The 24,144-nt window shown below is 40.4% G+C and overlaps 1 protein-coding gene across 1 annotated transcript in view; it reads left to right on the forward strand.

Moving 5' to 3' along the window:
* The window catches only part of AK5 (adenylate kinase 5), a 139,279-nt gene that overhangs the window by 69,369 nt on the left and 45,766 nt on the right, over positions 1 to 24,144 (forward strand). The window contains exon 8 of the mRNA XM_075002733.1: positions 5,268 to 5,344. Within this exon, the coding sequence (XP_074858834.1) occupies positions 5,268 to 5,344 (77 nt within the window). The remainder of the gene's footprint in view (positions 1 to 5,267; positions 5,345 to 24,144) is intronic.

Below are 24,144 nucleotides of genomic sequence, written 5' to 3' on the forward strand. Positions count from 1 at the left end.
CAGGGACTTTATGGCTAGCATAGATCCATGTGGCCAAAAGCCCATGCACGAAAGGAGCTGCAGGCAGCATCCACTACTCATCCCAATACATGCCTATAGCGGTCAATGAGTCCCACCGACACATGTTGAAAGAATCCCGCCCTTCCTTCTGTGTTACAGTAAATTTTCATGTGACAAGAACCTGGTACGAGGTGTTGTGCTCCTTCAGGAGAAATTTTAATAGTGAGATAATCCAGTCTCCAGGTGAAGAGCTGGTGCTAACCTTTTCTCCAGAGTAAAGGTGACCATCAGACCAAAGAGGATACAGATAGTTGAGGACCTCTGTTTTTCACAAACAGTGTGCAGATTAAAACAACAGGCAATTAAAAGCTTTTTGCTTGTATCAATGATATTGTTATGGTATTTAGCCCCACTTCATTTTGTAGTATAACTGCAGATGTAATTTGATTCATAGTGGCTAACAGACATATTTCTGAACACATTTGTGGCTTCATTTTGTCATATTTGATATGCCAGACCTTGAACTACTCTTACAAGAGCCATGTGCAACCACCTATACAAACAAATATTTGGATGAAGAACACTATTCAGTACATTTGTAGATAATATTCTTTTCCATTGTGGCTTCCTGAGATATATTAAGACTGTTGCCAAGAGCAACAACCTGTCATGAAATTCCACCAATAACAGTTGCAATAAATCTTGTATTAGGAATATCTAACTGAGAGCAAAAATGAAACTGTTGTTCTAATGCCAGGTTTTGGTTTTTTTTAAAATTGTCTTTCCCTGGAAGATGGTTTTCTAAATATTTGACTCGAAATGTGAAATGTAAGACTTATTAACTGAGAGTATTACAATCAAATTCTCCTTTTTTATTAAACCTGTTTTTTAAACCATATGGACAAACAGTTTCACAGAATTATTTTTGTGACAATGGCAAATGTAGAAAGTACAAATACAGTTGTTAAGATACACTGTGTGAGGATATTTGAGCCAATTATGGCTTGCAAAAATTTAAGTTTGTGTGGGAATATATTAACTGTTACTGAACTGCAAAGGAGCCAGTCACTTAACTTTCATCAATGTGATTCTGCTACCTTTTAATGGCAAGATTTAGACACAAACATAATTTATCTTCAGGATATAAGTGAACATAATAAATAGGGTGGGGGGAATAGTGTTTATTATTCATAAAAAGCTGATGGTGAGGACTTTTTCAGTAAAGATGGGGGTCATGCAAAGCCTTCTGCAGCTCTCTTAGTTGAGATTTTTGAGGTCATTAGCCCTGGGGTACATTTCTGTGCTAGGATCCAGATATCAGTTGTATGGGTAGGTTGGTGAGTTATACCTTCATAATTTTTCATAAAGAATTCTGCGCAATTCAGCCTCATTACAACAAAAGATAGTGTCAAAATTTGAACCATGTTTACCAAGAATGAACTCTCAATTTATAAGATAGCGTACATGCTGCCCTCTGTGTTGAAGATGCAAAAGATAACATAAAAGCAAATAATCAGATTCTTCAGTAATCCTCTGCACAGAGAGGAAAGCATTAACCTAACTGAGCAAAGAAGTAAACTATATTAAAAAAAAAGAAAATAAGTGCTCCACAATGCACACAAAAACTATCTGACTTCTCCCCAGGCCCCCATACAAATACTTTGCAAAACTTGAAGAGGTTTTTCAGATTATAAATGCACCTTTTCAGAGTAAGTCTTGGGTTCTGCATTATGTGATCCCATTCTAGTGTAACGTTTAAGCATTTGCTTAACTTTAAATGCAAGAGTTGCCTACTGAAATCACTAAAATTACTCAGATACCTATGAAAACAAAAAAAGCAGTCAGGTAGCATTTTAAAGGTTAACAAAATAATTTATTAGGTGATGAGCTTTTGTGGGACAGACCCACTACTTTAGCTCAAGCGCATCACTTAATAAATTATTTTGTTAAATCTTTAAAGTGCTACCTGACTGCTTTTTTTGTTTTGATAGAATACAGACTAACATGGCTCTCTCTCTGTCACTGTCTCAGATACCTATGGTTACCTCTGTTTTAAATGGGCAAGCACTTTATGTTAAGGAAACAGTTAAAAGTTGCAGTGGAATAGGACAATGGAATGCAAAAAGATTTGCACCAGTTAAGTGTTAACAATTTATAGTTAATCATGTGGTAAAGTGCTTTGCAGACGGTATCTGTGAACAGGTTTGATATTAGGAAGAAAGATGCAAAAAATTATAACAAAAATTAAAACTTATTAATAATTGCAGAGTAGTGCCAGACCACTGCTAGATGTAGACTACCCATGAACATGCACTGATGTTTTAAACAAAACATCCGAGAACTTTCCTCATCCATTTATTTGCCTATTCTTGACTTCAGAATCCTTTGTTTCCCCATTAGTACTGATGATACCACCACCAGTTTGGCATAAAGGCTTACTATGGAGATATACCTAACTCATAGAACTGGAAGGGACCTTCACCATTCATCAAGTCCAGTCCCCTTCCCTCACAGCAGGACCTATCACCTTCCCTGACAGATTTAAAAAAAAAAAAAGAGGTATCTGGCCCCCTCAAGGACTGAGCCCATAACCCTGGCTTTAGTAGGCCACAGCTCAAACCACTAAGCTATCCCATTTTAAGTACATTTGTGTTGAGACTTGGAACACTCCTCTTTCCTTCCCCCTCCAGCCCCTGTCTTTCAAGGGCTTCTTGTGTCTTCATCTCTCCCATCCCCAACATCATCATTTCCATAATGATGAAAATTAATCAGCTGCCCCTCCCTTGCTCCCAGTCTCCTTAATGGATGGCCAGCAAGCCTGCGTGCTTCCACTACAGTCTTAGAGTAGCAGATTTTAGTGTGGGTTCAGTAAATTAGGGTATGTTTCCTCTTAAGTACAATCAGATCAGCAAACTACTGACTCCTTTCTCCACTATTACCAATACTCCAACAATAGCATCCAACCTCTACTATTCCCTACTGCTTTTCCTTAGATGCAATAACCTCTTAGTACAGTGTACCACAGAGCATCTCCTTTAGGCTTGTTTCATTTCACTCAGCAAAAACATAGCTCTCTGTAGAACAGCCAGAGTGACTGATGGTTTTCCTTTTGCTAAATTGTCAGTGGAAAAAGAAAGCTTCTCAATTTATCATACCCTTCCTTCAATCTTCTGCAGAGTCAACTGGCAGTTTTTCCCTGAACATAAGGCTTTAGACAATTCACCATGTTAAAAATACACAACTATCATGTCTCAGAGGTATGGTTGTGTTAGTCTGTGTCTGCAAAAACAAGGAGTCCTGTGATACCTTAAATATTAAGGGATTTATTTGAGCATAAGTTTTGATGGGTAAAATTCACTATGCATTGGACAAAACTGGGTTTTATCCACAAAAGCTTATACCCAATACATATAAATTGCCACAGAACTCATTGTTATAACTATTAGGGCTTTTCTGTTTTAAAATATATTATGTGAACATTTAATTTCAGCATGATCTGTACATTAAAGTTTGCGGCCTATTTCTCTAAAAAGTACTTAGCTTCTAAATCCAATATTTAATACTAATGTTCCTAGTTAGGGAAAAGATATACTGGTCCCCTTAGGTTACATATATTTGATTAACTAATGCTAATGTTGTACAATATTGCCTTTTTAAAAACAATTGGCAGTTCAACATAGGCCATTCTCAGTTGAGATTCAGGGTGATGTTATCCACATTGATGCAACAATAAGATTGAGACTTCAGTTGCATACAATACAAGAAACACAATTAAACTTCTCATAGTAACCTTATTTCTGACCTTTGGCAGACATCTATAAAGCATCAACTTTCATTAAAGGGTCACAAAACACCTAGACCAGAGTACAGAATGCAGTACAGGTGTGTGTCTGGTGGTACAGATGGAAAAGTACAATCCTTTTCTACTATATTAAAACAATATAATTAACATATACAAGAAGCTTTTTAAAAAATCCTCACAAACAGATGGTGGGACAATCCATGCCTGGTGTAAATACCTTGAAATCAGAACTACATCAAGGATGAATTTGACCATTTATAATATGGAGTGCAATTTATAAAGCTTTTGCAAAGCTTTATGGTTTTACTGCATGGCATGATGAGTTTTTGTGCCGTATGTTCTCACTTATTGTTCATCTCACCACCTACACAGATTAGGACTACGTCAATTTTAAAAACAAACCAAAAAAAAAAAAGCTGTTGCTTATATGGATTGGGAACCACAAAACAGAAGAGTGTTTGGGAACAGTACAAAGTACAGACAGCTCTCCGCATACACAGTAAAGGGAGGATTAACTTTAACAGTGGAGGAACCATTTAATCAAAAGATTAATGGCAGTGTTAGGATTGTGTGGAGATTTTGCTGCAAGATCACACATGCAAATAAAACCTACCAAAATATCATTCCTGCTTCCCCATCTGCAATCCTGACCGATGGCAGCAAGACAACAAAAATTTTATTAGCTGCTCTAGCATTCTATTTTAAATCCCAGATACTAGTGGGCTGTGCTGAAATATTAATGAGGCTAAACTATTACTCCAGTAGAAGGGAGAAGGAATCCTTTGCTTCCTCAGCACAAAAGGGACCATCGTAATCTCTATGTTAGCACCAGGGACTTGTTACTGGCAGAACTGGTGCTCTCCTAATAGTCAGTTCTGAGATGCAGCTGGACCTGTGGTTCTATTCCATATGGTGGAACATATGAAGAAAGATAGATGTTCCTACCATACCAGTTTAGCCTTGGACACCTCCAGCACCTCTAGAGGTGCTTTGCCCTATTTTTCCATTGCCTTGCAGTCACTGACAAGAGAACAAACAAATGTAAAATGCAACCATTCTGATTTATTAGTGTGCACAGAGTAGATGTTTCTTAGTCTACTAAGAGCCAATGAGCCTTTGGGTATAAAATTGTGTTTATCATTTGCCAACTTTGTATTTAATTAAAATCCCAGTAAAAATTCTGTAGAGCATTGCACAGTGTAAAACACTTCAGAATACACAAAGGCAGTCTACTGATCTCAAAGACCATTATAAGGACTGTAATCGCTTTTAAGACACATTGCTAAAGAATCACCACACAGTTTAATAGTCTTTCACATACAAATGGCTCTTTGGATAAGATTTTTTTTAAATACACATAGAGAATGAAAGGGCCAGATTGAGATTAGAAATAGAACTACATCCCACTGTGTAAAGTGAAAACTGCCAGTCCATTTCTGAAGTTTCATTTCCTTTAATGTTGTAGGGCCAAATGTACTTGACCCAAGTCTGATTATGGATTCTGGAGATGTTGCAGATACTGATTTTGCCTTTGAAGACCAGGTAATAGCTTATATACTATATCTCTACACGCCCCCCCCAGCCTCTTTGCTAATGGCTTTCTAGTAAAGTGTGTATGTGTGTGTATATATATATATTTAATTTGCCTGTGCAAGATGGAAAAAAATGAATGGTTAAACATAAGGGCTATTGTCGTGCCATGTAAAGAAGTATGTCATAACAAAGTAGCCTTTGCTTTCCCATAATCAGATAAAGATTATTTTGGTATGCAAAACCATACTCTACTGTTCCTTCCATTTTCCAGTTTTCTGCATGCAATTCAAATTGGTGACACTCGTGCTTCTGTTATAGATCAACAGTGTTTGTCATGGTCAATTTCCCTGCCTCTCTAGGGGTGTCCGCTGTAGAATCACAGCAGTAGTTAAACGCATTTCGGGAGACATGGCCTGAAGACAAAATGGCATGAAATGGAATGGAATCAAAACCAAAGCAAACATTCTCCACTTGAAACAGGGTTGAAAATAATTTTTATGTTAAGACCAACCCTCTCACTAGCTGCAGTCTCATCCCTTTTGTGGGGTGGGGTGTCAAACTCATATAGCCTTTTCCATGTCCATGAAAAAAAAAGGTGGCCAGACAGCGTAACTATGTCACACTATTGTCTAATAAATGGAAGTGTGAAAGGGCAGGACTTACATGGGCTTAGACTGTTTATAGTGTGTTCTTGCTCTGCTCTTGTTACCCCTCCCCTCACACAGATTACTTGTGCCCTTGGCAAAGCCTGTCTGGAAGGGACTTTTGGGAGAGCCACAGCCTGTCACAGAACATGTCCATGCTAGAGTTACAGTACACCGTTTCTGTTCCAGAAATGGAGAAGGGCCTGCATATTGTTCTGTGTAGTATATGATCACTGAAAGGTTGAATAGCTCAGAAAAATTCTGCTGAAGGGCATCTCCCTATTTCACTAGCATATTTTGAAAGTTAGATTTTTTTAAAATAGTTCTGCCTGTCACATTTTCCTTCCTCATTTGCACAGTTGTTCTTGGGTTTTCTATTGCCAAATAGAATGTGAATGCCTCAAAGTCCAATATAGTCTACTCTCACTTATTCTTACTCCTGTTTTTTTCCCAGTCCTTCCCCCTTAATTATTCTTTATGGCTCTTCCCACTCCCAGCCTTTTGACTCACTCTTCTCACTTTGTCCATCAAGCAGCCTCACACTCCATCCCTCCACTCCCTACTTCCCAACCCTCTGCCTCAAGCCCCCCAGCATTCCGTCTCACTCTTACATTTCTTACAGGGACTGTTGTATCACAACCCCCGACCTCTCTCACGCACACCTCCTTCCCTACAGCCACCCAAGCATTGGTCATGGTATGACAGTACCCATAAGAAATGTAAGTTATTTTCATCCCTGGACTGAACCAAGAAGAGTCAGAAAAATAGGATGCACCTGGAATAGGATTTCTTCTCAATAAACCTCACAGAAAAGAGATAACGTGGAGAAATTTAGAGTAGTGCTGTGCTTTGTGCAAATCAATCAATGCTTAGTGGCTGAAAACTGAAAGGAAATTATATTGAAACCAAATGGAGTAATGCCCTTTTCTTGTTAAAGCATAGTGAACAATCAGCGTTTATAGGGAAGAATTAAAAAAAAACTACACTTGGAATTCCTATTTTGAAAATGTACTAAAAAAATTAACAATCCCTTTAAGAAATCTAAAATAAAATTAAGTTAATAAAAGTAACATTTTATTTTCCAAAATATATGATTGAAATAAAGCATGTATATTTTCCTATTATTTTAAAAAGCTGTTCATTGAGTTAAGAGCCCAAGCAACACCATGTAAATCTGCTAGTCCTCAATAAAAGCTGAAGTAAAACGAAGTAGTTTACTAGACTGTGTGGATCTACTTGCATTCAGTGCTGGAACACATTTTGGCTAGGACAGCGACTTACCCCATAACATTAACGAAGGGTCCTGTGGCACCTTATAGACTAACAGAAAAGTTTTGAGCATGAGCTTTCGTGAGCACAGACTCACTTCATCAGATGCTGGTCTTGGAAATCTGCAAGGCCAGGTATAAATAAGCCAGAGCAAGGGTGGAGATAACAAGGTTAGCTCAGTCAGCAGGGGTGAGGCTTACTACCAGCAGTTGATCTGGCGGTGTGAACACCAAGGGAGGGGAAGCTGCTTTTGTATTTAGCCAGCCATTTACAGTCTTTGTTTAAGCCTGAGCTGAGGGCGTCGAATTTGCAGATGAATTGTAGCTCAGAAATTTCTCTTTGGAGTCTGGTCCTGAAATTTCTTTGCTGTAGGATAGCTACTTTTATGTCTGCTACTGTGTGTCCTGGGAGATTGAAGTGCTCCCCTATGGGTTTTTGTATATTGCCATTTCTGATATCTGATTTGGGTGCATTTATTCTTTTACGTAGAGACTGTCTAGTTTGTCCGATGTATATAGCAGAGGGGCATTGCTGGCACATGATGGCATAAATTATATTGGTAGGTGTGCAGCTGAATGAACCCACGATGGTGTGGCTGATCTGGTTAGGTCTTGTAATGGTGCTGTTTTCCAAGCCAAACAGCCTCTACAGTAAACTCTCAAGTGAAGTAGAGATGCATGTTTAGATGCAAATGTGTCATGCGAGGATATCATTGAATAGAACAGCTATGAGGAGGTATGTGAGGGCTAAATGAGTTGGCTTCCAAGCAACTTTATGCAGCTTAGCTGCTTAAATAGTGGTTGAGTTTTAGCAGACTATCTTGGTAGCCATTGAGCAACTGGAGAGCTGCATTTGTGGCTTTCTACTATATGATATGTAGTACTTTGATTAGGGGAGACCCTTAGCAGGGGCTGAGGAGCACTTGATACAGCTGAAATGAAGGCATAAATATGCCCTTTGTGCCTACTTAATATTGGTGGTGTTCTGTGTCAGGATGGTCCCTGGAGTAAATTAAGACTAAGTACTTCGTTTCCATACTGGCAGCAAATAATTACCTCACCCACACATGCCCTTGTACTGGTAGACAAGAGGATGGAGGTGATATAGGAACCTCTGGGATTATGCTGCCCAAGGATTCCACATACTCCCCACCGCATTGAGGAGATCCTCCAGTATACAGCTGTGCTGACTTCAGGACTACTTTCCACTGTGCAAAGCATTAATTGCCAGTCAAGATCTGGTTCCCTTTTTAAAACTGATTATCACGTATATAAAATAGAGATTTATAATGTCAATTAGAACAAATTGCTGACTGCTCCCAGCTTGTTGTTCATGAATGCACTAGGTGTCTGAATATTTGAACCTCATGAAGACCCCAAAACATTGTAAGGTAACACAAGGGAGGCCACCTAAACTGAAGTTTGCAAAAGCAGATTTTCAGATGATATTTTTATTCCTACTCATGTCTGAAAGTAATAGGCCTAACAAACGTTCTCTGTCAGAGAAGGTGTAGACAGATTTTAGGAACAGCGCATTTAATTCATAATGTCTTGTGGAAAAAATGAACAAAATTCCTCTATCTCTTTACTTGTATCTTCTACTGATTTGCTGTCCCTAAAAATCTCATGCAGACATTTTTAGGACCAATCATATCTGCCCAGTCCTCTTTCTGTGAGCTATGATTTCTAAGCATATCAGAAGGTGGATGCAATTACAGAAGTCAATGCACAGCATCCTATGCCAAATCATGAAATCTGAACTGAAGCAGCTGAATTCCCTTCCCCTGCCAACACTTTTTTTTAGGCTAGCATCCTGGTAGTCAGATCTTGGATTTAATGTATTCTGTTTAGTCAAATATTTAAATATAACTACCTTGTGCCCACAAGTATTATGACTGTAACAATGGGCCTGCCAGCAACATATAAGCTACGTCTACACGTGAAGCCTACATCGAAGTAGCTTATTTCGATGTAGCAACATCGAAATAGGCTATTTTGATGAATAACGTCTACACGTCCTCCAGGGCTGGCAACGTCGACGTTCAACATCGACGTTGCGCAGCACCACATCGAAATAGGTGCTGCAAGGGAACGTCTACACGCCAAAGTAGCACACATCGAAATAAGGGTGCCAGGCACAGCTGCAGACAGGGTCACAGGGAGGACTCAACAGCAAGCCGCTCCCTTAAAGGGCCCCTCCCAGACACAGTTGCACTAAACAACACAAGATCCACAGAGCCGACAACTGGTTGCAGACCCTGTGCATGCAGCATGGATCCCCAGCTGCAGCAGCAGCAGCCAGAAGCCCTGGGCTAAGGGCTGCTGCACACGGTGACCATAGAGCCCCGCAGGGGCTGGAGAGAGTGTCTGTCAACCCCTCAGCTGATGGCCACCATGGCGGACCCTGCTATTTCGATGTTGCGGGACGCGGATCGTCTACACGTGCCCTACTTCGACGTTCAACTTCGAAGTAGGGCGCTATTCCCATCCCCTCATGGGGTTAGCAGCTTCGACGTCTCACCGCCTAACGTCGATGTTAACATGGAAATAGCGCCCAACACGTGTAGCCGTGACGGGCGCTATTTCGAAGTTAGTGCCGCTAATTCGAAGTAGCGTGCATGTGTAGACACGGCTATAATGTCCTTGTACTGTTGAACATGGTAAATTGGAAAGAAGATATTTATTGTTAAGCTAGAGGAGCACTTGAGATCCTCCACATCCAAAATACTGCTCCTGATATTTTCAATTTTGTTCAAAAATTTTTTTTCAATGTTGAAGAAGTCATTTTTTCATCGTCCTTCCCATTCATTAACATTTTACTGCAGCATTTAAATCTGCAAGCTCACCTTAGAGTTAGTCTTGATTTTAAATACTTTATTCCCAAACTAATCATTTCAGTTTCATTTGAGAGAAACAAATATCTGTACCTGTGAAAGCAGTATGAAACTACTTGTCCTAAACTTCAAATGCTCAGATATTTCAGATTTGCAAATTCAATTCCAGAATTAGATTTGTGCTTCTTAATGTTCTTACAGACATATCGTTCTTCAGTTGCACAATTCTCTACAATTCCTTTGCATCAATAAAAGCTCCAGCCTATCCACTGCTCCTCAGTTAAGCACTGACCTGTAACTTCCATGTTGGCCTCTCTTTCTTCACTGAGATATTTTAACATCCTTTGCGATTTACCAGTAAATCATCTTTGATAATAAATTCTAATACAAGGTGGCACTATTTAAGTCAGTCAGATCGAGTGACTCTGCATTCACTTCACTGAAGTTGTACCAGATACGATAGTGAACTATCTCCCTTAAAAATATGCCATATGGTTGGGCAGATGGGAAGCATTTCTAGCAAATGGAAGAATTAGGGCTGGAGATCCCAGCTTCTTCCTAGTTCCCTGCAGTTAAATGGGGGAGGAGCTGCTATTTAGTCAGCCAAGCCATCAGGAGTCCTTCTTTAAAGGAAATGATCATACCCAATTGCGGCTATAGATCACTATATCGTCCAAATACGCTGTGGTGTATTGACTATGGGGACGTAAAAGCCAATCTGTCAGGCGCTGGAACGTCGCCTGGGCACTGTGCAGCCCAAAGGGCATGGTCCAGAACTGGAAGAGTCCAAAGGGAGTGAGAAAGCTGTCTTCTACTTGGACTCAGGCGTGAAGGGGATTTGCCAATAGCCCTTTGTTAAATCGAGAGTAGTGATGTATTCAGTTTCCCCAAGCCGATCCAGCAACTCATCTCCCCGGGGCATTGGGTAGGCATCGAATTTGGAGATGGCATTCAACTTCTGGAAGTCGATGCAAAACTGGGTGCTCCCATCCAGTTTGGGGACTAGGACTATTGGGCTTTTCCATTCGCTGAAAGATTCCTTGATTACCCCCAGTGGTAGCATCGACTGCAGTTGTTGTTTTACTACCTTCTGGGGAAGGGGTCGATGCATTTCTCGGACCTTAACCCCAGGTTCAGTCTGGATATGGTGGACAGCCAGGTGAGTTCAACTGGGTTTCATTGAGAAGACTGAGGAAAAGTCAGCAATTAACATCTGGGCCTGAAGTCTCTGCTCCGGGGGTAAGTTTGGGCCCAATCTGTACCTCCCCTGAGTTTGTCACCTCCTCCGCCTGGGGCCCCAGTTCTGGGTCTGGTGGGTAGGGGGTGATTAGTAGTCCTTCCTGGGCCTTCCAGGGTTTTAAGAGGTTTACGTGGTAGATCTGCCACTCTTTCCACTTACCTGGCTAGTCTACCTCATAGTTCACTGGGCCCACTCACTGGATGATCTCGTAAGGGCCCTGCCAGCAGGCAAGGAGCTTAGAGTCTGCCTCTTGGCTGGTCAGCCCCAAACTGAGCTGGCTTCCCTCCCTTTATACTCCTCCAGGCCTGACACTGGCCGCAGGTGAACTGGGGTGGGGCTGATTGGGCTAACAGGCCTTGTTTAAGCCCTGCCTTGCCTGGCCTCCCTCTCACACTCCTACACCCTTATTAGATGAAGAATTGTGTCTCAAAAATAGATGGATGCTTAGAATCTGAAAATATGCTAACAAACCAGGAATCTTTTTAAAACAAAAAGAACAACGCTATATTCCTGGTATTGTAGAAGTATGCCTTAGGGTATATCTACACTAGGGGAAAAATTAACCCTGCCACAGTCGATCTTACGGTGTTTGATTTAGTATGTTTGGCTGGGATGTGCTAAGTCAAATGCAGAGGGTGCTCTCATCAGCACTGGTACTTCTGCGCCACATGAGGAGTAAGGGAAGTTGATGGGCGTATTCACTTCTGTTGACCTCCTGCAGCAGAATCTTGAATGAAAGTAACTGCAGCTATGCAATGAACGTAGCTGGAGTTGTGTATCTTTATTTGACTTCCTCCTTTAGTGTAGGCCTGGTGTTTGTCAAGGTGATAAAGAGCACATGGACAAAAATACTTTGGAGAAAATTTGTAAAAATGCTGAGTTCCCGCCTCTGGGTGCAATTTTTGCCACAGATTAAATTGCTCGTTTAAATGCAGATTTCCCCACCACCACACACATACATAAAGAAAACTCCCCGATTTGAACCTGAAGTAAGGTAATTTGGTGAGTGCAAACAGCACTTACAAAATGGAGGTAACCCAAGTGTGTCAAAGAAAAGAAGAAGTGCCAGAAATAGATCTTTTATATTAAGCTTATTGCTAGGGTGACCATCCATCCAGTTGTGAGCAGGACAGCCCTGTATTATGGGCACCAGGATGGCATCCCTGTTTATTTTGCCAAACAGACTAATTGCCCTGTAGTCCATGTTTTCTCCAAGTGCAGGCAGCTGGTATCTGGTTCTGGCTTCCCACAGCTGGGGGAACAATGAGCTGGGCCAGTGCAGAGGTGTGACTACCACCCAGCTGCCCACAGCTGGAGGATCCGGGAGCCAGACCAGCATGGCAACACAGCTGCCACCTGGTTTCCCGTAGCTGGGGGAGCCAGGAGCCAGATGCTGCTGACCACCCATCCTGTTTCGGCTGGGATGGCATCATTCCCTGTGTCCCAAATTTGGCTGGGGGAGATATGGTCACCCTACACATTGCATAACTCAATCTTTGCTGCAAAGAGAAAATATTTCATAATTAGAAAATGTCCCAGAGCAACAAACAAAAGAAAGAGGGAACAGAGAGAAAGAAACTCCCCAAAGAGAATCACACTGTTCTAATCCAAAAAAACCAATTCTTGATTAGCAAATATGGCAACAGCTCATCAAGATGCATGGCTGGAGTATCTCTTCCAACCATAATCTGTAATATTAAACTTTGTGTATGCTTAAACTTAAATAGCAAGGTATCCTCTCAACCAATACAAACACTGTTGCTAACCAGAGCAGAGCAGCATATTCACCTGTTCCTTTTCCATAATTAGAACTTAACTGGCAAACATCCAAGAGAAAAATCAAAATGTCCTAGGAAAAATTCCTAACAGTACTGTAGCAGAACAATTGTCCAAAGATGGATAGAGAGCAGAGATTTCAAATCCCTTTTTAAATAAAGAGCTTTCTGTTTGCACATATTATCTCACATGTCACATTTTCTCTCTCAATTCTCCACTTCTGGAAGACAAGACCCCTGGGAACAATCCAACACCACAGAGATGATATGTTCAGGGTTGACATTAGAACATGATAAAGAGCATGGTTCCCACCTTTATCAGTTATACAAGGCCTTTTAGTTTACACTGGGACTTCCATGAGTCCTTCAAAGATACACACTGATTACGTTTTTAAGAGGCTGGGTAAGAGTGCAGGAGACTACACCATCATTTCAATTGTAGTCCAGGATATTAAAATACTTTGTAAAATGGCTGTTGCCATCACGTGATGTACAGCATTAGTCTGACCTTAAAATATGACCATGAGCATCCAGAAGTGCACAGTCCTCCAGGCTTATTAACCCCAATGTCTCTTGTTATTGGCTTTTCTCCATTGTTATGCAGTGGCATCATGTCTGATTATAGATCCAGATTCTGCCTTTGGAAGGAGAGAGATTAAAAACTGGAGTATATGAATGTCAATGAGGCAAAATGGCCATTCCAAACACAACAGAGGTTCTAACATCTGTCCTAACTTTAGGCAAATTAAACATGGTTAACAGAAATGTACTGAAGCCAATGCACAATCTGTTCATTTTCAGTTGCCATGGAAACTGTCATATTAGGGGATAAAAAATCAGTTCTAGAAACAAAAGAACTATAGTTTGCCTTCAACAAAGTGCTGCTGTAGTGTTCTCAAAAAGAAGTGTCTTTTGGTGCTTTTATTTCATTTTGCGTTCCTTTCTGAATTATTCATTTATTTCAAAACTACACATTGATATCATAGAACAAATCCTATAGCGTCAGTCTCCCTTATGCAGGTTATTTCCACACAGGGGAATAGAAATACCACAAGACTCAACTTGAAGACTTTGTAATTCCTTGTAATCTTTCTGTTGGGAACAGAAATGGTGTTTGCTTCCCCATACATGGACAACATGAGGGTTCACATCCAAACCCACAGATCTTAGCAGGGATCTGCAAGAGACAAGGAGAAACTATCCAGAACTTCATTGCCTCTTTCACTGCTGTCTGCCTACTACACCAAGCTAATGCCCTCCAGAAGCAATGGTATCCATGGCTCCTCAGAATCCAGTTCAGTTGGAATTTCACTACATGGAGAAGAACCTATGCAAGTTACTTCAGATTTAATCATCGTCCACAACTTGACTTTCCAAAGGCACTTGCATTTTAGGTTCTCCCAACTCTGTGAACAGTATCATGAAACTTTGTTCTGTGGCCTGTATAGACCAAAAAATCCAGTCCCCCTAGTTTAGTGCCTTTAAGATAGAAGCTGACTAGCATACAACAAAGCCTAATGGCTCCAGGTATTACATCTCCCCATTTTTAGCACTGTTTGTTCTGCCCAAGTATATTTGAGCCTATAAACAACAGGTGCCCAGTTCTTACTGCCAATGACTTGGGCTAATATTTTGAAAAGAAATGCCACAATGCAGACTGTGAAGTTTGGAAAGACAGCTGGGGAGCCAGCTGTAATATATAAAGAATGTTAATGTTCATTAAACACTCACACCTGCTTACAAATCTATACATTTACTTTTTAAATCACAATGTCAGCATAAGAGCTGTTTTACGCTGTTGGGGACAAATTGCTCTATAAAAATTATTCATATTCTGTAAAAGCAATAGAATGGCTCCCATGGGTACAACAGATACATTTTTAAAAATCTTCTCTATATTTTCCTGAAAAATCAGCATTTGTCATCAAATGCATCCCTCCTTCAGTGCAGCGTGGTGGCTGTGTCTCTTCCTGTGTGCTGCGTGCTTTTGGAACACATTTCAGTACAGTTAAATTGGTTTTTCCTTGCCTTTCGGACAAAGGAAGTGTGGAGTGGCATGGTTTGAGAACTCCTTCCTGGTAGGTCCTTTTCTACACTGTTGTCTCCCCAAGGGTGGAATGGCATGAAAATCCCACTCAAAAGTAGCTTGTTTTATAAAGAAATTATAAAAAAATAAAGAATTTAATACATATAATGGCTATATCAATCTCTAGATTTATGCTTTACCATGTTTACATTAGATAAAACTCTCAGCTTCAAAAGAAAAAACAACTTGCACCTAACAAAGAGCGAATTCTAGGATCTGCTGCCCTTTGTTGGCAACCCCACATACAGCTGCCTTTTCCTGCAATGCAGTCAATTTCAGTCAATTTCCCCTTCCCTCCCACACACACTTTTTGGCAGCCAAGGTTCTTTCAGGTAGTACACAGTAATCATATTACATTAACTTTTTCATGTCCGGCAGCCCCGGGGACCAGGAGCTTGCCGAATATTCAAATATTCTGGGTAATAGAAAGGTGTTTCCAGCAATGCATAACACTAAAGAAAAATGATATTAGATATTAAGAAAATAAAAATGTATGTAGAGTACTTTATTTACCAACAGTAGTATTATACGCTGTAAACTTATACAGTATTTGCTGTATTTATTTGTATTTACTTTCACTATATTTTACTTAAGGAAAAATAATTAAAATTTACTTACAGTTAAAATGCCAGTTAGTTGAAAGTTCTGGTGACAGAATGCCAGATATGAGTTTACTGTACAAAGGGCCTCTTTTCTGCAGATCAGTTTCTTAGGAGTACATCCCTCCCCACCTTAAATCAGTCTGCCAGGTGCACTGGAGTATGTGTAGGTTGAACCTCTAGTCTGGCACCCTCAGGACCTGACCTGTGCTAAACCAGAGAATTTGATGAATCGTGGGAGACCAATATTGTCTAACAGCATTACTATCACTTCCACTGCTTACTGGGCTCCGAGAAGAAATTTAGTAGTAAATTAAAGCTAAATAACAGCACAGAACTCGGAGAGCGAGGACTGGTGTCTAGAAAGAAACTTTGTTATTGTAGGAAACGTGGCCACACTCAGGATAAGTGGATATCTGGCTAACTAAAACCATGCCAGACCACAGATGTTGCTGGACCAGAGAGTGCCAGACTAGAGAAGTTCAACTTGTATCTATTCTTTTACAAAAGATCAGTGAAACCTGAGCTCAGCTATTGTGTGAAAATTGTCAGTTACATCCTTCCATTTATAGGTCTCATCTGAGATGTTTACTCATCATCTGGGCATAGGTGCTGTCTGAAAGCCAACACTCTTCCAACCCCCAATCTTTTTCTACAGCTCCAAAATATAACTGAGAATTAAAAGAAAAAAGGAGAAAGGTTTGTATCTGACTGTGCTGTTTTAAAGTTGTAGGTAAATATATTGCATTATGGAAAGATTCAAGTGGGTGAGAGATAAGCTAGGAGAACAGGAGGTGAAAGAAAGGGTGCTGTTGGCTGAATACTACTTGTAGCCAGTCCTAGTGAGGAAACAAAAAAGTGTTCAAGGACTTTGGCTGCATTGAAGTCAGACTGCTAGATTTAAAAACAATGTGCTTTTGCCCCTCTTATTTTAAACTTCTGAATTGCACTGCTTTAAAATTTCATTATACACATGAATATGAATAGAAAGGCTACATTTAAAATGAAATTAAAATGATTAGAACCCCTAAGGAAATTAAAAGTGAAGGTTACACTCTGTACTTGACTCAGGATGTTGAGTCTTTATTCTCAAAAGCCGAATTCAGACATCCACTTTGAATTTCCTGGCTTTGTTAGTTTGCCTTACAGCCTTGGGGCTCTTTTTTCCCTCCCCAAAGCTGATTGCTATTTTTGTGCTTCTTTTAGTTCAGTTCTATGCCCAAAATGTACAAAAGCCTCTATCTTCTTTTGGGAAGGACAGTTTCTGGACCAATGAAAGTTTTTTTCATATAACAGTCATATTAAAATGGAGTTAAGTTTAAGAATGTGTGGCCTGATTTTCAGATATGCTAAGAACCCCTAGCTCCATAGGACAGTATTTTTGAAGAACAAATTAAAAACAAACAAAAATCAAACTTCAGTGCAATATGGAATGTAATAGCTTTAAAAAAAAACACCCCAAATTATCAATTTATCTTTTTCTACTGGCCTGAACTCACAATACAGGGCACAGTGCCACTCTCCTGGAAGAAAACTGATGAAATGCAGTTCTCTGGTCCATATGCAATCAGAGGCCACTATTACCCCAAGATCACTCTCAGGTGCTATTCATTGGAATACACACTGTTTTCCTTTTGCTTATTTTTTCCAGCTTGTAGTTATCTACTCCCCTCTGTACCTCTTTGTTTTACTTCTCTTTGTGCACTATTTGCATCTACCCATTAATCTTTATCTGCAGACATCCAATGCTCTGCTTAGTTCCTCTTTGTCACGGTTAAATAAGACCAGTCACTGCAGAATCCCTTTTGACACATCCCCCGGCTCAATACGCTGCAGTATGTCACTACACTAAGGCGGTGTCTCCTTTCTGGTGGCAGAGGTATGCTGGTGTAGATGCTTAACATAGATGCAGCCTGCACTCGCAGGAGGAGGAGAGTTTCTGCTCGCCTCCTGGAATGATATTCACAACAGTGACAGAAGTAGTTTTCTGTCAGCAGAGATGTATCAAATACTGGGACTTTTTGTCAGTGGGGCTATGGCAGTCAGGAGTGTGAAAAAGCACAGAAGGGGGCTTGCAGCACCTAGCCAATGACAAGGGGGTGTTCCAATAACTGGCAGAACGCCTTCTGATAGCGTGCAGAACATTCTTGCTAGGCACCTGCAGCAACACAGGTATAATAGCACAGTTGTGACTGCATGGGCTTTACCGTGCAGCCATTGCCTTCTTTTCCAGACTTAGTGAGTTTCCGATGTTGAATGTTTTTTATTAAATTTAACGAGTATCAAAGAGAGGTAGCTGAGTTAGTCCGTATCTTCAAAAACAACAAGTCCTGTGGCACCTTACAGACTAACAGATATTTTGGAGCATAAGCTTATGTGGCAAAGACCCGTTTCATCAGATGCATGAGTGGTGGTGGTGGTGGGGTTTCAGAGGAGGGTTTAAAGAGGGAATCTCAGTCAAGGGGGGGCAGAGCTCACAAGGTCTGTTCATTCACTGAGGACGTGGCCTATTATCAGTAGCTAATGTGAAGGTGTGAACATCAAGAGTGGAGAAACTGCTTTTGTAATTGGCCAACCACTCCCAGTCTCTGTTCAGTCCTTGGTTGGTAGAGTCAAATTTCCAAATGAACTGCAGCTCAGAAATTTCTCTTTCCATTTTATTTTTTAATTTTTTTTTGGTTGTTGTAGGACTGCTACTTTTACACCTGTTACTGAGTGTCCAGGAAGACTGAAGTGTTGTTCTACAGGTTTTTGTCTGTTACCATTCCTGATGTCTGATTTATGTCCATTTATTCTTTTATGTAGAGACTGTCCAGTTTGGCCAATGTAAATTGCAGTGGGTCATTGTTGGCAAATGATGGAATATATTATATTAGCAGATGTGTAGATGAAAGAGCCCTCGATGGTGTGGTTGATGTGGTTAGGTCCTATGATGATATCGCTGGTGTAGATATGTGAGCAGAATTGGCACCAAGTTTTGTTGCAGGGATAGGTTCCTGGTTTGAAGTTACTGTGGTGTGGTCTATAGTTGCTGATGAGAATTTGTTTCAGGTTGTCAGGCTGTCTGTAGGCGACGACTGGCCTGCCTTCCAAGGTCTGTGAGAATGAAGGATCATTGTCCAGGATGAGTTGTAGATCACTGACAATGCACTGAAGAGACTTTAGCTGGGGGCTGTATGTGATGGTGAGTAGTGTTCTGTTGTTTTCCTTGTTGGGCCAGTCTTATAGCAGGTGGCTTCTGGGTACACGTCTGGCTCTGTCAATCTGTTTCTTCACTTCCTCAGGTGGGTATTACAGTTTCAGGAAAGCTTGGTAAAGGAATTTAACGAGTTTGTCATTTAAGATTGTGTGGGCAAATGTGTGTGTTAAAATTCCCATACATCTAGTTGTTTCACATAGATCTACAAAATCTGTTTAATTTTTCTGAAGATAGTACTAACAATGCAAATAAGGGTAACACTGGAAAATTCATTACTACTTCCTAATTGTCCATACTCAATTTTTAAAGCGCAATTTAAATCAACACCCTTCAGGACTGCTGGGAGTGCAGGGGACTGGACTCAATGACCTGTCAGTGTCCTTTTCAGTTCTATGAGATAGCTGAGTCATATATACCTATAAAAGAAATCACTGCTGGCTTTCTCGTCTTCCAGGATTTATTAGTGATTGCAGACTAAATCTGCTATTAGTCTTCAAAAGAATTTTTTTCTTAAAAAAAAGGAAATCATACCCCTTATTACTTGTTTTACAAGGGACTGATTTAGATTAATGGAATTAAGAAAATTAATCTGCAGGAACCTAAAGTATAATGGAACCAAGAGCATAAAACTCGGTACTGGTTTATATGGGGGAAACAGACAAGCTTGTTGAGTTGGTTTGTATTTTGGACAGCATCACAAAATTCATAGATAGAAAGAAATGCATGAAATGTAATCTAGCTGGACCTACAGAAAGAATGGCCTTTACTTAGAGTACCTTTGATTTGTTAAGTTATCCACGTACTGCAGAATAGTTCCTGTTTGTTCCTTTTATGGCCTTTAGAATCTTGGACCAGCCAAGCTCAAATACAGCTTGAAACTTCTTGTTGTATGTCTGTCAGGGCTAGCTGCCACTGGAGTAGTCTCATGTCTGACTCCAGTTGGTAGGAACCAACAGAATTCAAAAACCACACATTTATATGTCCTCTTGGAGTGGCTTGCAGCATTTCATGGCAGAGTGTCTGCTACTACTAGATATTTTCCAGGACTATATTTTGTAATTGGGCTGAATATCATTAACCTTATCAACAGATACTAGCATCTCAGTAAGATGTGATTCAGGGTCTTTTCCACTGATGAAGGTTAAAAAGAATTTGTAGTTGTACTTTATAAGTATAAAGTAATCCTGTGGACCAGAAACATATGTAAAAGTTTTCATATGCCCACATGCTTCCAGACACTCCTTTTTGACTGATGTATATAAATTTTTCCTTCTTTGAGTATTCAAAAGCAAAATGGAATATGCATTTGAGTGGAACACAGTTGCAGCAATATACCACATGGGCCATAGCTCCTTGCATCCACAATGACCATTATGAGCTTTTTCACATCATAGTACTTGAATGGGAGCTGTTGAAATAATGTTTTCCTTTTTTGAAGGCAATTTTTTATTTGCGCCTCAGTGCCCACAATGTGTTTGACTTTAGTAGTTCATCTAGTGGTTTTGTCATTGTACAAGTGTCTTGTAGGTATAAATCAAGGTAATTCACCTTACTCAGAACACATCTCAGTTCTGGTTCATTCAGTTCTTAGCTGCATTTCCTTTCTCCTACCTATGATTGATTTAATCTTTGCCCATTGCCTGCCCCCATAAAAATTGATTTGGGGTAGGTGGAAAACATTGTCTTTGTTTAGCTTCCATCCAGAATGACCAACTAGAGGTTCAAAATTTCAATAAGGGTTTTGCTGTGTTCTTCTATCAAAGACCCATCTAGGTTTATGAAAAATACAACTCCATTGGTGTCTGTTAATCCTTCTGCCATCTCTCTTTGGAAAACTTTCGGTAAAGTGGTAATCCCAAAAATGTAGTCTTCAAAAGCAAAATTTCCCAAAGTGTGCAATAAATGTAGTCAGTCAAGAACTCTAGCTAAACAAAGTTTGCCAGACTTCACTTGAGAAATCCAACTTGGAGATTATTGTAGCTCCTTTTGCTTTGGGGAGGCATCCAGCATTGGGTGGATATATTTATTTCCCTTTAAAGCTGCTTCAGATTTACATATTTGTATTTTTCCATTTATCTTTATAACTAGTACCACTGGGGTACACCCAAGCTTTTGTCTCAGATTTCTTCCATGAGAACTAATATTTTCCATTCTCTTTCATTCAGTTTCTACTTTATATTGGAACTGGGAAACAGGACAACAAAAATTATTAGGTGCGTGGAATGGCTTCTTTGTGAGATGAGTTTAATAAGACTGGGACTTTTCAGCCTGTGGCAGTGGGGGGAAAGACAATGGGGGTGGGGACGGGGTGGGAAGAGGATACGGTAAGAGCTCTATACAATCACGACGGGGTGGAGGAAGTAAATAAGGAAGTATGATAGAAGCGGAGAACAAATTAAGGGAGTTAGATCACTTGATTATTACCTGTTGTATTCATTCCCTCTGGGGCACATGACGTTGGCCACGGTTAGAAAACAGGATACTGGGCTAGATGGACCTTTGATCTGACTCACTATAGCCATTCTTATGTGATAGGTATCTTGCAAGGTATGTGTTATCTGTATGGTTAAGCGTTGTTAATCACTGTTACTTGTGTTGAATCTCCTTTCAGAACTCCAATATCACCAAGAACTGCATTGCATTTATGAGTCTCTCTTTGGCCCATCATAGCTGCTACATGGAAGTTGAGAAAGTTATTAGTCTTTGATTGCATACAAAGATGAAAACTGCACTCAGTGTGTACATTTTCTGTGGTGAACTGGTCCGTGCAGTTCGGAATACCTCCGACACAAATCAAGGCTATATCAAGTGATTGCAGCTCTGGCAGGCATTGAAAGAGATTGTAAATTCCTTCTCAATTGACAGTCACATCTGCTTGAGTCAGTTTTAGTCAGTCTTTCCACAAATGCTTTTTTTCACTCTCCAGGAAGGCTGCGTGTAGTCACACAATAGAACCCAGAAGCAACAGCTCTTATTGCTAATCATGGTTCACTCTCTCAATTTCTTGGTGTGGCACACAGCTGCAAAGTGCCCATATTTTATGAATGATTCAGGCCCATCTGTAGGGAAGGTGAAAACGTATGCCTCCCTCCCGCCCCCAGAGTGGGCTGAAGGTATAAGAAGCAATGAGAAGCATTAGCGCTCAAACTCTCCCCTCTTCCTATCCTGATTCTGAGCAGTCCTGAAGGCTTACACACCACTGCAAATTGCAGACTTTTGACTCTTCCCCAGAAAGCGGCTCTGTATTTTGGTGTGTTTGCTAACTTGAGTTGTTAGAAAGGATAACAGAAGTACTCCAAGAGTAGTACTCAGTCTCTTTTTATTTGATTTCATATTAACGATCATCATCAGCATTGCCTCCTTATTAGCCCTTATTTTAATATATTTGCTGCTACACCTATGCACTGTTTACAATATATATGGATATCTAGTTTTTTTGTTCATAGGGGTGGTGCACATCCACGCACTGGCTCAGTATTGGTGTTGCACATAAGAAATTTCAACCCACCCTAAAGAAAAATCAACCCATCCAGGAATGGAAAATCTTAAAGGGAATACCACTCCTCCTGTCCTGCATCCTGTTAGGAGAAACCTGATGCATGTGTAACACCAACAGACCGAGGTTGCTGGCACCAGGGATAGAACCTGCAAGCACAGGGGCTAAAGCCCTGCACTCCATCATATGAGCTAAAGGCCAGCTTTCTTTCAGCTGAGGCTGTAAAGCAGAGACTTCACGCACCCCAGATAAGGTCTCAATACGTCTTGGTATACACATGCATAGGGCTGGAGGCAGTTAAGAGAGCCCTGGGTGCATGGCAGCCAGGACCCAGAATGCAGGGTAGGTGGGAGCGGAGAGCGGCAGGGGCTCCCCTGTGCACATGGGTATGGCCACCTGCAGTAGGGATGCTGGAGGAGCAGGACAGGGCCATGCTGACTGTAAGAGGAGCTGAGGGACAGGGACAGCTGTGTGTGTGTGGGAGGGAGGGTGGTCCACATTTACAAAAAAGCACCTCTTCCCCGAAACTCCCCCTTATAGGCCTGCGATTGCATATTTCACCTTTAGCTGGTCAGGTATCTGGAGCTATGAAATCTTCTACGTATTGAACATTTATTCTGAATGCCTTTGTCATTTGGCTGGAATTTGTCCCTCTCTCGCTCAGGAGTCTTAAAATTACTTTAAGCAATCATGGTGCAGCTGTTGATTATACGCTAGTTTCTTGTTTTTCTAGTCTGTCAAGTTTGCTTTGTGGCTTCACAAGTTCCAACTGTTTTGCTACTTGAATAACTGTATGTAGTGTTACATCTGCCTTTAATTGTAGGTTGTTGTGAAATATTGCCTGTCTCTGCTATTGTTGTGGTTTTCAATCCCAAATATCACTTTCAGTCAATGCATGCAGAGCTTTTGCAAAAGATTCATCTTTTTTACTAATCTTGAAGAAAATGCTCTTCAGAAGCCACATTTCTTATCCATCAAACATAACCAGAACCCTTTCACTGAAATCTTTGACTGTCTTCAGTAAAGGCAAAAGATTTCAAAGGTATATTTTGCCTACTTTCTCATAACAAATATGTTAAATTACACACACAACACCTGTACAGCTCTAGTTTTCTTGTGGATTTTTGGTTGTAATTTGAAATGTTACAAAACACTTTTCAGTCTGTCCATTATGAAACTCTGTCAAAGATAAAATTCTCTGACACATGATGAGATACTGTATATGTTGCATTTTTTCCTTCTGTCCCCTTCTTCTGTTTGTTTGCTTGCTTTTGACGGCAGTTTACTACCAACCCCATATCATTTATACTTTATACTGTAGGGACTGGCCACAAAGCTTCTTTCCCAGAGAGTCATTCAGGTTAATGAGGCTTTAATGTAGTTTTACCTCAATAATTAGTCTGTGTACTGGTGCAAATCCCAGAGATCTTCTGGATACAGACCAGGTCTACACTAGACCTTAAAACCAGTTATAGATACGCAATTCCAGTTATGGCCCTTGCACCCATGTGATCTGTTTTTCTCCCTTCACATTTTCTGATTAATGACTACTTACTGCTTAAATACCAATTAAGACAAGTGTATACTTCTTTGTTCAAGACCAAGCTGTTTGACTAGTTTGGTGTTACGTGAATCTGAAAACATTTTTTTCATTATACAGAGAAAAAA

This window comes from Carettochelys insculpta, chromosome 9 (assembly GCF_033958435.1).
Source record: "Carettochelys insculpta isolate YL-2023 chromosome 9, ASM3395843v1, whole genome shotgun sequence".
Lineage (NCBI taxonomy): Eukaryota > Metazoa > Chordata > Testudines > Carettochelyidae > Carettochelys > Carettochelys insculpta.